This window comes from Scaptodrosophila lebanonensis, unplaced genomic scaffold, assembly GCF_003285725.1.
Source record: "Scaptodrosophila lebanonensis strain 11010-0011.00,11010-0021.00 unplaced genomic scaffold, SlebRS2 tig00000053-arrow-pilon, whole genome shotgun sequence".
Lineage (NCBI taxonomy): Eukaryota > Metazoa > Arthropoda > Insecta > Diptera > Drosophilidae > Scaptodrosophila > Scaptodrosophila lebanonensis.
In genome coordinates, this window is record NW_022060548.1 from 4,952,150 (window position 1) to 4,967,524 (window position 15,375).

At 38.1% G+C, this 15,375-nt stretch overlaps 3 protein-coding genes across 3 annotated transcripts; 1 reads left to right on the forward strand and 2 right to left on the reverse strand.

Annotated features, from left to right (window-relative positions):
* The first annotated feature begins 3,215 nt into the window (after positions 1-3,215).
* On the forward strand, positions 3,216-3,623 carry LOC115623840. Its single transcript, XM_030518384.1, has one exon. It carries the CDS (start codon positions 3,216-3,218, stop codon positions 3,621-3,623), a length of 408 nt encoding a protein of 135 aa, XP_030374244.1.
* A 1,433-nt stretch (positions 3,624-5,056) lies between these two features.
* Positions 5,057-8,000, reverse strand: LOC115623456 (ATP-dependent DNA helicase 2 subunit 1). Its single transcript, XM_030517812.1, has 3 exons — positions 7,731-8,000; positions 7,126-7,666; positions 5,057-6,814 (listed from the first exon to the last, which is right to left on the reverse strand). The coding sequence occupies exons 1-3, from the start codon at positions 7,884-7,886 to the stop codon at positions 5,592-5,594; spliced, it is 1,920 nt and encodes a 639-aa protein (XP_030373672.1). The 5' UTR covers positions 7,887-8,000; the 3' UTR covers positions 5,057-5,591.
* A 475-nt stretch (positions 8,001-8,475) lies between these two features.
* LOC115624116 (skin secretory protein xP2) lies at positions 8,476-10,541 on the reverse strand. Its single transcript, XM_030518710.1, has 2 exons — positions 10,404-10,541; positions 8,476-9,521 (listed from the first exon to the last, which is right to left on the reverse strand). The coding sequence occupies exons 1-2, from the start codon at positions 10,498-10,500 to the stop codon at positions 8,707-8,709; spliced, it is 912 nt and encodes a 303-aa protein (XP_030374570.1). The 5' UTR covers positions 10,501-10,541; the 3' UTR covers positions 8,476-8,706.
* Between the last annotated feature and the right edge of the window lie 4,834 nt (positions 10,542-15,375).

Consider the following 15,375-nt stretch of genomic DNA (forward strand, 5'->3'; position numbering starts at 1 on the left):
ATATGTATAATTAAAATATAATTGCTTATTAACAAACTCATTAATCAAACTTTATGGGTTTATTAGGTTGGACAGTTATTAAATGTTATTATAACTTGAATTTGTGATCATGCTTCTGCGAATTGATTGCGGCGTGGTTCGGACCACGAGAAGAAAACTCACATTGTGGCTACAAAATTGTAAATGAAATGTAATTTGTATAACATTTGTTTATCTTTTATTCTCTTAACAGAAATAACTTTAAGAATGTCTACAACATCTTGCAGCTTCCTTAAATGTGTATGTTTGTATGTATGTTCCCATCAATATCCTTACTATCAGCTGTATATCTCTAAATTTTGCCATCCCTGGTATTTCTACACCTTGCTTTTAACCAGTTTTGCAAAACGTCACCTGCTGCTCACGTGCGATATCAGAAAATTTTCAATGTACGTGTATGTTCGTGTTTTTTTGATGTCCTCACTCTGTGCATTGTTGGTGGATCTGAAATATGCTGAGCTCTCTTCTGTTGCTTTCTTTCTGCGTGTTTCATAGTTGTCATGTTCACGACTTTTTGTAGCATATTTTCGGGCGTCTTTTATTCTTGCCTCCTCGAAATGTTGCACAGACATCAGCATTTATATTGCAGCCAAGAACGTACATATGTCAGAGGCCAATGAAGTTCCCAAATGCTACCGCATTTTAGGCAAGCCTCAGAGCTCTGTGAAAAAGTGAAATGCTGGAATGTTGCAAGTGAAATGCGGCATCGTAGGTAAGGCATGCTACATACATCGCAACTACTATGTAGTTATGATGCTGTGAAAGCAACATCTACTTGTTGCGATCCACCTGAGCGTAATGAGGGCATGCTACCTGACAGTTGAAGACTTTTTAAACCACAAATGAAGTTGAAAAGCAACGCACATGCACACACAATCAACTGATAAGAAGTGTAAATAGTGCAAGAACATAACAAGGATCGCAGAAATATACAACTATTTCGCCATTCTTCACACCGTAAGTCGAAATCGCATTTTACCTATTTTATTGTTTATTTAAATATCCACTTGCATCTGATCGGATTAAACAATTATAATTCTCATCTCGATGAATGTAGATTCTTGTGATCGCGTCGTTATTGATGTTTTGAGTATTTCTTTTCGAAGAGAAGGACAGAAAAAGGATTTTAAAAGTCTACAGCGGAAAGAAAAGCTATTTAAACACAAAAACAAGCAAGTGTACATACAATAAAACTAACAATATATTTAAACATTTAAAACTGATTAATATAAGATATGTTAAAGAGGGAGATGCATCTTGACGCTAAAATAAAATACTATAAAGTAATGTAAGAAATTATACATGTAGGATTTCTGAGAATACCCAGGAGAGTAATGGTCTTCCAATATTTGATGAAAAATTCATTTTAATTGACTCTTAAAGCTAAGCCAATGAAAGCGTATAATCGTGTTTTAATATGGATTTTTAAATAAGTGCAATACTTGTAATAAAACAATCAATGTTCATTTGAAAAGGTTATAAAAGCTCTAAAGTTTTAGGATTATAGCAGTCATAATGATATTTGATAAACCAAATGCCTTACCTCAAGCCGAAATTAAAATGTAAAATCGTTGGCCCCATTCCACTGCTATATACCTTTTAAACTTTCATTTAAGGCATGTATTACCAAATAAGGGTTTGAGTAATTCAATTAATCCTCGAATAGATGAAAATATAAATGCAGCACTCAGGAATTTAATACATTTTTGTTCACCAATTAAATAGTACATTCATGACCCAGGCACTTGAAGCCACTTTCTGCCACTCGATTTGCTTGTCTCTCAACTGATAAATTGGCAGCTCGTGTTTCACGTGTTGTGTCTGCAATTTGTTTTAATGCTTGCCCCATACACAAATACATATCATGCTTATACTCTAGCCCAGCCCCCCCTCCTGCCGCTGCTGAAAAACATAAAACTTGCATGCATAAATTGTATTTATGCAGTCTCTACATTCTGTCATTTCCTGATTTCGATGTGGATGTCCTCGTTTTTATGTCCATGATGCATATTCTCCACAAAAAACTGACAAATTTTCACGTCTGACATGGTGAGTGTTTTTATTTACGTCCCCACCTTCCCCCTCCGCCCCCTCTCACCCAACAATGTCAATGAAAATGTTCAGAAAAAAGTGGGTGTGACGGTTCCTGCTTGTTCTGCTGAACAAAGCTACAAAAATGTTGCAAGTTCTAAAACTGAAAGTCGAAATTCCTTGCAATTCTTACGTAGCAGAGCTTTTATGGAGTTTGAAATATTTTCCATAAGTTGCAACCCTCAGTCTAGACTGCTCTCCACAACTGCAGCTTACTCGTATATGTATTTTTTCACTTTCCAGCTGCAAGTCTTATTGGTAAGATATGTAGTCGAATATGTACATATACATACAAGTATACTCCTATGTAGTATTTGTAGTCTAACACAATTGCTAGTCACCTTGATTACATTTCAAAACGTTTCTACCTGCATCTGCTTTGCAGTTACGATAACTTAGTTTGCCTTGAGTTTTCAGATTGCAATGCAAAAAAGTTGTTTATTATATGCCAAAGTTATTTATTGCCATTCGAGAAATGTGCAAATCGCATTTAAATCGATGACTAAATTGGTTAGATTTCCTGGCATAACTAAACTGCATTTCTTTCCTTATACAATTTATTTAAATCATTCAACTAACTAACATTCAACTTCGTATTGGAATACTTAAGTTTCAAAGTTTTGGCTTTTATTGATAAAACTTTCTCTTTGATATATACTTACAAGTAGTATATAGCTCTAAAGATCATCCGCACAGGAAGTAGCGTTTGATTAATAAAGTTTGTTTAGTGGAGTAGTTAAAAATTGTTTGTCAAATCAATTTGAAATTCTTAAATCGAACAAGAAGCACATTTTGATTAAATTTAAAGCATTACCATTTTAATAAATCTTTGCTCTATTTCCAATACAAAAATCTATTTTATTTAAAATGTTTTCAAGAGAACAACTTACTAAACCATTTTAAGAACACAAATTGTTGAACATTGAATAGCTTTTTGAAGTAGACTGTGGTTTTTCTGCCCTATTAAATACATTTTATATAAAACAAAAGCGTCTCTGCCCGTTCATTCACTTCAAATTAATTTAACAATCGCACAACTTTACAATAAATTTCGTTATATTTTTAAAGATATCGCTTTTTTAGTCATGGACGATCCACGCATGCGTAACCTTCAAGTCCAGCTGAACACTTTACGCTTCCAATTGCATCGCCATGGTTTTTGCATGCAACAGATTGGTGCTGCAGAGGAACGCCTTTCCAAAACTTTACAAAATCGCAACATACACAAGCAGTTGGTGCAGGTTGGTCAGGTTCAGGACTTTCAAGTCCTGCTGGATGATACCAAGCAACGCATTAAGCAACAGATGGTGATACTTCAAAAATTTCTCGACTACAATGGGGACTTAAGCGAGACTAATCTTTACGAGCAATGTCAAGAACTTTTGAAGGAAACTAAAGAGGCATTTGAGAAAGTTGAGAAAGATAATCAGAGCTGTGCTGTCAATCAAAACGAAACTGCATGTCCTGAAAGCGAATTAGATTCGCCAGACTAATAATTTGTTGAATGGAACTTCTTGAATCTTTAAGCATTTAACAGCAGTGTACTTTATGGATCTATAGATATGGAATAATTAGCCGTCAAAATGTAATACAATTCAAAGATCACCAATTTCTAAATTCTTTATTTATTTAAATATTGAATTCATTTAGATTCATTTCTTACTTGTATTAATAAAGGAAATATCAGCTAAAATTTGAATGATCATAAATTGTTTGATAATGAAATATTCATGGTTATTGAAGCGTTTCATCCATTAGTTAATTACAAGTATTAATTTTATTTAGGCAAGTTAAAAACTTCACTGAGGTATCTTTTGCTTCAGAGACTTCTGAGACTTCTTTTACTTTGGCAATTAAGAAGTTTTTTATATTCGAAACATAACATGTTAGTTGCATAAGAATATAAAAGCACGAGCTGCGAATTGTTCACCCCATTCCCCCATCTGTCTCCACCCTCTGCTACACTCACTCGTGAGTTGGTCAACTGACCTGGAAACAAAAAACGGGAAGTGGCCAAGCCGCATGTTGAAGTAATTTGTGCGCTCGTCAGTAATTTCAACTTGGCCACAAGTAACCACTGCAACCGCTGCCGGCTGCCACCCGCCGACAGCAGCGTTGAAAATTGCTAAAAAGGTAAACTTCAAAATGTGCCGCCCACAAAATTAAAATAGAGTGCCACGGCAAAGTGTTAAAAAAGAGTGCTGCATCTTGAAGTTAAGCAAAAGCAGCAGCAACATCCGTTTGGCAGTACGACAAACCACTTCTTGTTTTCACACTGCGGTGGTTTCGGTTACCCCTCCCCCCTTCTTTTTACACACTTTTAATAATTTTAAATGCAACAGCAGCAGCAACCATTTCACCTTTTCTCTCAGTAGTAGTTGCTGGCAAAAGCAAAGGAACAGCAAAGTGCCAAGTTGCTAGCACAAAAGTCGGAAAAACTTCGACTCTTGTTAAGTTTACGTTTAATGCGGGCCAAGAGCCAAATTAAGACGATGCGAAAGGTCGAAAGTGTGTCAGATAGGCACTAGGCCCAGGAATGGTTAAAATAAGCAAACGATCGTAGAAAGCACCTTTTAAAGAATTTTATCAACCGTCTTCCTTTTTGCAGCCTCTATGCGGGTAGGGTCTTCTTGCCATTGCCAAAGCAGAATTTCTTGTAAATTAATCAGGATGTGAGGACAGAGCTATGTAGAAAGACTATCACACTCTCAAATCAGGAGTTGGTACGGAAGGCTAATTACCACCTGCTCTCAAAAAAACTAAATCCATATGTATACTCGCATATACAAGTATTTTACCCATACAAATAGTATATGAAATATATTTCATATAATATTCCATTTTGTAGTTTTAATAAACACATTTTTCTTTGCAGAAAATGTTGGCTCACAAATCTCCTTAAAATTAAAATTAGTTTCATAAGTAATTTCATTTGTTTATTAATATTTTTATTTCATATTGAATTTTAACAATAAAATGAGCATAATCATGTTATTAACAAATTTTAATCATTTTATAAATTTCCTTCCTCTATTCTTAGGGCTTTTTAAATCGAAACCCACAAATGTATAAAATATTCTCAACTAACTAATTTTATATTTTTAACAGCTGGTATCACAAAATGAAAACAGGTTTTTAACGGAAATGGCACAATAATCAATGCAGCATTTTTCGAATGAAAACAATTTAGAAATTGAAGCTATATTTTATAGTTAAGCTGTTTAACAACTTATTTTCTGTTCTGTTTGTTGCCTTTTCAGTTACTCGAAAGATTCTCAAATATTCTCCACAAATTTTGGTACAACAGCTTTCTAATTTAATTGCATAATGTGTATAAAAATACTTTAGCTTAGCCTAATGTTATGGGACATAATTTTTAACAGTTTAACAAGCTCCCATTTAATATTTTGGGGTATCTGTAGTTGTTTATACAATTTTTGCACAGCACTTTGAAGACTGGTTTAATCGTTCATCAAGGCTACAATGCGCTCCACGAGCACGGATTTATTGGCTGAGGCTGGCATCTTGACTTGGAAGTGTTCCTTGAGAATAGTACGCAATTGATTGGCAGTGCAACCAATTAATTTATCATCCTTGATCAGCTGCTGAACAAAATCATAGTCTTTGATATTAGCATCATCTACTCTCGCCAGCTTGGGCGCACTCGCTCCCTCGGCCGTTGACTTGGCTGTACGTTTTTTGGCCGGCGCTTCTTCGGGCCCAAATATGCTGTCATAGTCATCCCAAAACTTCGAAAGACGCTCGTCCTGCACTTTCGTATCCGTTACATTTGTCTCAGTTTCGCTCTTTATGTTCAACGCCAGCGCCATTAAATTATTTTGCAGCTCATCCATATGGGGATCCCTATAGCAATAGGGCTGATATTCATTAACGCGCAGCCTCTTGATTATCTTTTGGAATAAGTCGATGCCTTCTTCGGTCGCTGTGTTGGCAACATTATTCCACTCGGTCCAATCAATCTGGCGTATTTGTTTCTCTGTCGGCAAATAGACAATCTTAAATCCATCGCCAGATATTCGAGAGCGATAGCTCTGCTCTGATTCCGTGTCATCTGCCTCCACAGGCACCAATGCTACATACCGCGGTGTTGACTTTCGCTTCGACATAAACAAGCAAATGGCAATTTTCTCACGCTCTAAACAACGTTGCCAAAGTGCTCGAAACAGGCGCCGCGAACCAATGATTTTCTGATCATCGGGGTACATGAAGTTGGATGGCTTGCTATACAACATTCCGGAGAGCGAGGAGCGATGCTTGAAACCCAAAAGCATCATGCCCGGTGGATGCATGTTTCGCACGCCATTGAACTGCTCTGTGGTGATGCGTAAACTCATATCGCCCAACTTGATCTCGTGCCAGCCTCCCGTCATCTTGATTTGATACTCGTGTGTTACTTCATTTGACTCTGCATCTTTCTTTCGCACCATTATGGAGCGTTTGGTTTGCACCAAGCTATTGTCACGACGTAAGATTTTTACCTTCTTCGGGTAATTCCGGCGCAGAAAGTAATTGTAATACTGCACGGATATGTTCAGATCGGGGCCCAATGATAAACTGAAGTGGCCCAGACAGCGACGCAAAAAGTCCTGCTTCAGTTTGCGATCCTCAAGCAATTCACGCAGCTGTTTCGCATCTGGCACTTGAAAGGCATCCGGTTCGATATCTATAAATTATTAGGAATTAGTTACAATTTTGCTAACCTATTTTAATATTATTACTTATAGCTGTAATCAATTATTTTTCTTCTTTATAGGTTCTGCAACGCCGCCACAGCTCCTATCATTATATAACATATTTGGGCTTTATGTTTTGTATGCAAATTCAAAAACGCAAGCTGGTAGAACTTAGCTCAGCTGCGGGTGAAGTGTTTGCGCAATTGCTCTGCGACATCGTTAAACCCCAAATGTTATTACTTTACACTTTCAGGGGGAACAGATATCGCATAAAGAGTCAACTTCTATAAGCGAAACTTACCACGGGACAAGCTTATGAACTCCTTGTAGAAAGGCTCATAGTCGAAGTTATCAACCATGGGTATGACATGAAATTCGAACTCCTTTCCCTCCAGATCTTTGGCTTTTTGCACAGCAGCCTGGAACTCATTACTCGATGGATCGACGGGCTCCTGCACATCTGTCATGTACACGATTTTGGCGTTGTTTAGCTTTTTGCCGCACTTTTCCAGCAGATCAATGCACAGACGAATCATATTCGCGAAGTTGCCACGTCCATCCGGCTCGGCCAGGCCGTAGTCCCCCGCGAAATGTGTGTCCGCTGTGTCCAGAAACTCCAGATAATGCTCCACTATTGGTTTGGTCAGCTGGCGTAATGGGAGAAAAACGGCGCAATTGGCAGGCAACACAATATTGTCCAGGCAGCTGGCTTCTTGCGGCAAGGGTTGGTGTTCTGTATTGGCGAATACTAGACCCATCAGATCCTTGTCTTTCACCAACATGCCCGATATAAATGCGCTGCGTATAATATTTAGGGCCTCCATAAGACGCGCGCGTTTCGACTGCAGGAGAAATTGGCATTAAATATATTGAAAAATGACTTAAAATAAATTGTAAAACACGCACTGCGTTGTTTTCTTCATCAGCGGCCACGGCAGCAAGATTTGCATCGACAACGAAGAGTATGGCATCGCGACCATTGAAGTCCCTTTTCATAGCAATATCCTCCTCATCCTCAGAGTCCGTCAACACCACATCTCTCTCGGGATCCCAAGCTTCCATGTTTCAACCGGCAACTCTTAATTTCACAACCAAACAAAAGAATGGACGCCCGCGACGGCGCAAAAATAAAAGGTGTGACCAAACTTTGCATTCCGTAAAATACTGATTGAAAAAAATACTGCCACCGTTCATATTTTGTTATTGTTTCTCTTCATTTATAACTATAAATGTACCAAACATCATATATCCAAAAAAGGGTTTTTGCATAAGAACCACATACTGCAAAAAATGCATTAAAAATCAAACTAAATATTTGACATATCGATAAGTGCCGTGTAGTCGTTGTAACGATGTTCTTGAGCCATCAAGTTAGAAACAAAGAATTTCCTGTGTTTGTCATAACGTCAGAAACGAAAAAATAATGGAAATGAAAGTGTAACATGTAAGCATATTGGAAAGAATACCGCAAAGACCGATTACGAGAATACATTTCTTCTAAAAAGTAATTTAACTAAAAAGTTGGCAAATTTATTATTAGTGGAAAATAGTTAAAATGAGTCATTCCGTTCGAAATATATTTCGACAAAACTTCATATTTGTAATTCTTACTAAAATACTTGTAAAACTCGTTTTGGAAATGCACATTTTAAACTTAAAGCCGATTACCGTGTTTTTATCGATTAACCGCGACTTATGCGCACTATCGATGGGACAAGCAGTGGCGTTGCCACTTCATATAAAAAAGGTCTCATCTGCGCGGTTGTTGAAAGTTAAATCTTTACTCATAATAACAAATATGTACGCGGTTAAAAGCTTATGGAGCTTTAATAAAAGCGCGCTAGTACTGAACTTTTAAAACTAACTAAATTTGCTTGGGCGCTCAAGCAAAAAGGGCTTTAAGGCCATAAACCACAAGCAACAGAAACACCGCGTTTTGCTGTCCAAATGCCGAAGGCGCTGAGTTTTTCTTTTTGCCGTAATATTCCGTACGTTTGGACAGCACGATGACTTGACCAGGCTGAGCGGGCTGCGGCTGTGGCTGTGGCTGGGGTTGTGGCTGTGGATGCGGTGCTGGCACTAAATGCATGACAGGAACCATAGCCACTGGAGCAGGAGCGTGTGCAGGAACAGGCGCGTGAGCAGGAGCAGGAGCGGGAGCGTGCGGGTGTGGCGCTGGTGCGGGAGCGGCGGGCAGAAGATTTGTAGGCGGTCCGACAACAACTTGGGTGTGGGTGGCATTCGATGAAATAACAGCAGGATGAGGAGCTGCAGAATGGTGGTCAGCAGGATGAGTGGGAGTCGGTGGCGGAGCAGGGTGTCCAGCAGGAGCCGGAAAGACAGGTGACGGTTGCGGCATAACGGGAACCAAATGCACACTAGGTGCTACAGCGGGGGGTGGTGCGGGTTGGTTGGCCTGCTGTAGAGTTGGACACACCAGATGCACTGTTTCGGTGTACATTTTGGGGTTGCCCGGCATGGGTTCCTTTATAGTTTGCTGATAGCAGCCATTGGGATGCGTGGCGCCCGTTTCGATGACTGTCAGATGTCTGGGTTCTGGCGTTGTCTGAGCCATATGATGGATATGATGTACCTGTATGGCTCCGCCAGCAGCGGGCGCCGGTGCAGGAGCCGAAGCTTTATTCATAACATGGGCAGCCAAAGCGCCCGCCATTGAGCCACCCAAGGCGCCGAGGGCTGTAAGGAACGTGAACAAGATAAGTGTAAAATATTTATATTCGCCTATTTCTATTTCATTTTAGAGTAATTATCAGGGCCAATAGCTCCACGGAAATAAATCTTAAAACCAAAGAACCGAACAACAAAACGAAGTCTATTTTTGCGTTTAAAACTATAACTATTAGATCCGAATCGAATAACAAATTTTTTAAATGTTTGCTTTCATTTCAAAGAAAATAATTTCCTCGAGCAATATGATCTTTGAACCCAGTTTATCTTTGTGTAAGACCACACCTATTCAAAAATTGACAGAATTTCACTCTATTTTCAATTTTGTTGAAACTTTGGAATACTTGCAATACTTGTTATATTTATGATTTAAACAGAGTTTTCACGAAATCAAAAGCATGAATTGAATATTTAAATATACTAAGAATTATTTTAACATTTGTAGTAAAAAATTTGTTGTACAGTTTGTTATAATATAATTAATCCCACAATCTATATATAGTATTTAAAAAGTATAGCATGAAAAATATAAGACAAAATATAGACAGAACCGCTTTTTCGAAAATATATCTTGATTTTGAAAAAGAACACATATATTTTTCGCCAAGTGCATGCATTTGCTCTTAGGTTTAGTAGTTAAGGTTTTGACTCACTAATACTGTTTTGGTTTTCCGCACAAAGTTATAATTCCGCGTAGTAACATTTGTAAATATTTCGAAAAAGTTGTACCTTCCACAAAAATTTCATAAAACACATTGAACGATATGCATTTGTATCCGAAATTTCTTTTAACAAACAAGTAAATTGAAATACAAATACCGTAGCGTTACATTAACCAATTTTGTAGATCGAGGGATTTTTTTCTGGCGATTTCGATTTCTGTTTGCTTACCAAAGGCCTTCTTTCCACCACGTGGCTCTGGGCGGGCATCGCTGAGAGCCAACAACGAGAGTAGGAGCAGTGCCCTTGCTATATTACTTCTTAACATTCTGACTTGGGTATATACAAGTATATTTGTTAAACCGTTTTCGAAGAGCCCTACAAACTTAATGATTTCGTTTCTGGTGCGCAAAAATTTGTTGACTTCCCAGACACGAGTTCTTAACCGTTCCATGCGGTTGCCCTAACATGGGCCGTTCGGGCATTTGACTTTTGTCACGTTTGGATCGCAAGTCGGAATTTTTGTTCTAGATAACATGTCGTAGCGTTCTTGAATTTCTCCATGGTTTCGGAATTTTCGGTTACCAGCTAAATATTTGTACAGCTGTCGTAAACAAGAAAATGTGATGGTATAATTTAAAATTATGCTTTTGACGGGACGCTCATTAACGGCTGTTGGACACGCAGTGCAACATTCGGGCACAGTTTAATTATAAAAATGTGTAAATAGAGCTACTTACTTGTATGTATGTTTGGAAAACAATTCACTATTATGACGTATTTGCGACCTTAACCCAAACTGAAGAATTTATTAAATCGAACACCTATTAAAAAAGGCTTTTTTATAAAGTAAATGTAAATGCTCTGTATAGTAGGTGAGTCTGAGAGTCACAACGTTCTGGTTAAGTAATATTTTTACGGAGGTGTACGAATAACCGGAGCCACTTCTTTGAGTCAAATTTAAAACCATTACCATCAATACTTCTAAATGTATACAAAATGCAAATTAATTATCTAATTATTTCGAAAGCTTATAGAATTATGTATATAGCAACCAATTAGAGTTACTGATTAATTGTGATTAACTGAAACATTCGTTATCTTAATAGGTTATGGTTTACAAGTATATTTGTGTGATTTGTGATTTTCTAATTTAATTGTAAACCCTATAAAGATATTACCTTATTTGTGAATGAAGTTCATATATGTATATGTTTATTATTTATTGTGGAATAGTTTAATGAAGTATCACTTAAATAAATTTTAAGATATCCATTCCAACTATACCCCTATGCTCAATTTTTTTTAAAAAGCAATTAGCTTCAATCCGTAAATATTTAATACATTTTTTTTTTTGTGCATTCAAGTTATGTTGCCCTTCAGAAAGTAGTATCTGTAGAGTATGTATGTATTTGTATGGGTGTATGATTCGGCCAATCGAAATCGTTTTTATTTAGGTTCCGAAATTGCTTTACGAGTACTTTGCTCGCAAAAAGTGTAATTGTTTAATGAGTTCCAGACAAGTTCCAGAAGTCTCTGTCAGCTGTGCCTGCAGACATCTGGCATATGGCACGTGAGATCCATATTTCGCCTTTTAATTTTCATAATTTCTGCGAGAGTCCAAAAAACTGAAACACGCAATGTTGTTAACATCAATATGGTTGTGCTATCGATTGAATCGGCTTAAAGTTTTGACTAATGATGACAAAAGATTTCTGAGAATGGAATACTTGTAGAGAGCGCGTTAGGGCGCATAATTTGGAGCATGCTTGGCGGCCAGAACTAAAATGCCGCATCATCTGCCTACAAGCCCATAAAACCGAGCAACAAACAACAACAAATTCGAGCCCTCAGAATGATGACCTGCATCAAATGGCGTCGTCGTTCACGCCATGAAAAATCTCGAGTCATTTGTATTGCGGGATTTTGAAGCAGTTAGTCGAAGAGGCCACTTAAATTTGTTAAACAAATATTTGCTTTAGTTTAGTTTTGAGCGGTGTGGAAAGGCTAATCGCCTTGAATGGGCGGCCAATGGCTGCAATTGTCAATCAGCGGGAGGGGCACAAACGAGGGTGGCCAGAAGCTCTTGAGCTTTACTTCCTGCGCCAACGTCTTTGTATGACCGTGACCATAAATCATTTGTAGCAGCGACAATGACGACCCAAATGTCACGGACAGGATGCGCAAGGATAACAACAGTCGAAGGCAGACCCAGGGCCAAAGCCAGGGACAGCGCCAGCGGCATGCACCACCGATTGACAATGATGGTTGGCCAGACTGCAGACAAACCCATGGAGACTATATAGGCGCGCACTCTATTCAGTTTATTCAGTTTATTCTGTTCCAAATGACGCGCAAATCGCTTGCAGTCATCGTGCTCATCAGCTGCAACCTCCCTCCAGCTGTACGGCATATCTCTAGTTAGACTCGTAATGCTGCTTTGTTTCATCTCGTTGTTGTGCTTTTAGTTGCCTCTATTATCCTTAATGCGAGTCACTTTGTTAAAAATGTCCGTCAGTTGGCGGTCGCTGTCTGCCTGCCATTATCATCACGTTGGAAAATGGAAGGCGAAAAAAGGAAAAAGAGAAATATGAAAAGGAACGCAACGGAAAATGTGCAGACATGCCACATTGCTCGTCTTGTCCCCCCAGAAATGTGTCCAAAAATGCACGAAAATAAAGATAAAACATGACAGGCAGTTCACATTCCGTCATTTATAATAAGCCATAATATGAGCGGAGTCTCTGCTGCCCTGGCCGGCCTACACTTTATCATTTGTTTAGCCGCAAGCTCGGGTCGGACAAGGATGGATCTGGGCTTTTGGCACTTGCCACGTTACAGAACCGTCCATATGCGTATTAACTTTATGGCGTTCAAAACGAAGTGATAATGTTGCTAGTCCGGCCACTTACATATGAGGGCTTAAAGTTCTGATGGAAAGCAAAACATTCTAGTTGGTAGCATATATACATAGAGTTTAACAAATACAAGTCTTAACTTTTTATACGGCTTTACCCGTTTGTGGGTTGAATTTTTGCTGTAGCGGGGCAGTCAGTTTTTACTAAAAATAGCGCAATTTAAGATAAGATAGATGTAAGCTCACCATCAATAGATTGTAGTTCATTTTAAGATTATTTGATTATATTTGTATAAAGAATGTAAGTTTTCCTATTCAAAAAAGCTGGCTGCTATTCAGGGGTAGAATTTTCGGCTTTGTTTCAAATCTTAATGAACCAGAACACTTAAATTAAATTTATTATCTTTAATTTGTATTAGATGGAAAGGATTACATTTTATTTAACATTGAAATATATATTTTCAGGGGCGTAAGCAGCTTTTACCAAAGAGGTAAGCCAAAAATGTTAAGTTTTGATTAAATAAAGCACGATGCATTTAAATAATAATGCATCCATCTCAGTTACAGTTCCAGTTTTAAGGCTGAATAGCGTTCTATAGCTTGCACTCAGTTTTATTTACGATTGTATGCTTATAGTACTAATATTACCTTTTGAGATTGTACATAATTACTATAACACAGAGGAGTAGCCAGTGGCTTTAATGGAATAATTGTAAGCAACTATTTACAATTAATATAAATTCAATAGCAACTGGCTCCATAATTGCATAGAATTTGCTGGGAAGCGGTCACAAGTTCCGCTCGAGGCTGTGTCCAGGAGTGGCCTGCTGGCAAACACTCGACTGAATCATGCAATTTTAATGACATAATTGAAAGCCAGTGGAACAAGTGCGTGCGCGTTCAACTGGCGCCTGGACTCAGAGCAATTGAAATGTGCATTTCAACAAGGGAAAATAATAGAATGCAAGGCCACTGGCAACTCACTAAGCCTATTTATAATACCAATTCCAAGACATACGAGTACAACAAAATATGATTTCGGAAAGTTGAACATTAACATTAATTATTAATGTCAGACAAATAATGGAATGTTTAAGAAAATATAATTATTACACCACAGGGAATCAATTGTCAATTGTCCAAAATAAATCGGCATTTAACTTAACCCGTTTGTATGTCATTTTGTGTGATATCAATGCGGTTTTTTCCATTAAATAGAAAAGGCAAAATAAAAATATACCTGATTTTTTGGTTTTTTGAAATTTGACAAACTGCCTGAAGGTCTGAACGCCTTGATTTAGAAAACTATAAGAGCTAAGAGCGACAAACTTGTAATCAAGTCGGTTTACATTTAATTTGTATTTAATATTATCCATAATAATCATAAAAGCAGCGAATTTCTGGTTCTCTGTCACAAAAAAATGAAATTTCTTTTAAAAATTCAGCCACTTTGGCGCAATCTGGTCAAGTCGTTTCCACTAGTATATATTGTGTTTCGCAATGTTCTGTTAGGCGTGAGGCATACGCATTGCCCCATGTGTCACAAATATATTGCCAGCTTTGCTTATCTGGCGCTGTGGCATCGTCTTCTGGCAGCCCGCAGCACAACGACAAATATGCGCCCCACTTCCCCAGCCGCCGGAGAAACGCCCATGTTCTTGGCACCCACAAACAGCAAACAGCATGTCAAATCATTTGTATATAATTCACATCCTTTTTAGTTGGCGCATGTGATTTATGTGCGCCTGCTTTTTGCAGACAACTTTTTGGGCTTGTTTGTGTACAAACTACAACTACGACTATATAAGAGTGTACTATGAATGGCATTCGCGGCTCTGCGTCCAACGGTGCTCTGAAAACTGTTTGCCTCAGCACAATTATCCTTTTACGAAGCTGCCTCGGAGTCTCCTTCCCAGTCTGTGCACACGGTTTTAAGTAATTGCTGACTTTTGCCATTTCACTGGTGACTTATTCGTTTTCGATACGATGGAAAATTTGATATTCCGACCACATGCTGTGATTTAATCGTTGTTGTTCCATCTTTTTGGCCGCCACTTTTATAGGTGTAATTGAAAAATAGTTTTTCCTCCACACCAGCAAACAGAGCGAGGCGTGTCTGAGATGCTTGCCAGCTGATTATAAATAAAATTCCGACTCAAATTCCAAAATGTAACTGATGGCCTTTCTGAAGGGTGTGCTGTGCCAAGAAAATGGGTGAGGAGAACAAAAACGATTGCATTCCATTCTGCAAATTGGTTTTCAGCCGAACCGAAACAAAGTGCTAACTTGAATAAATACTGAAGCTGAATATATTTTTATATTACTATATTTTAATTACTGGTTAAA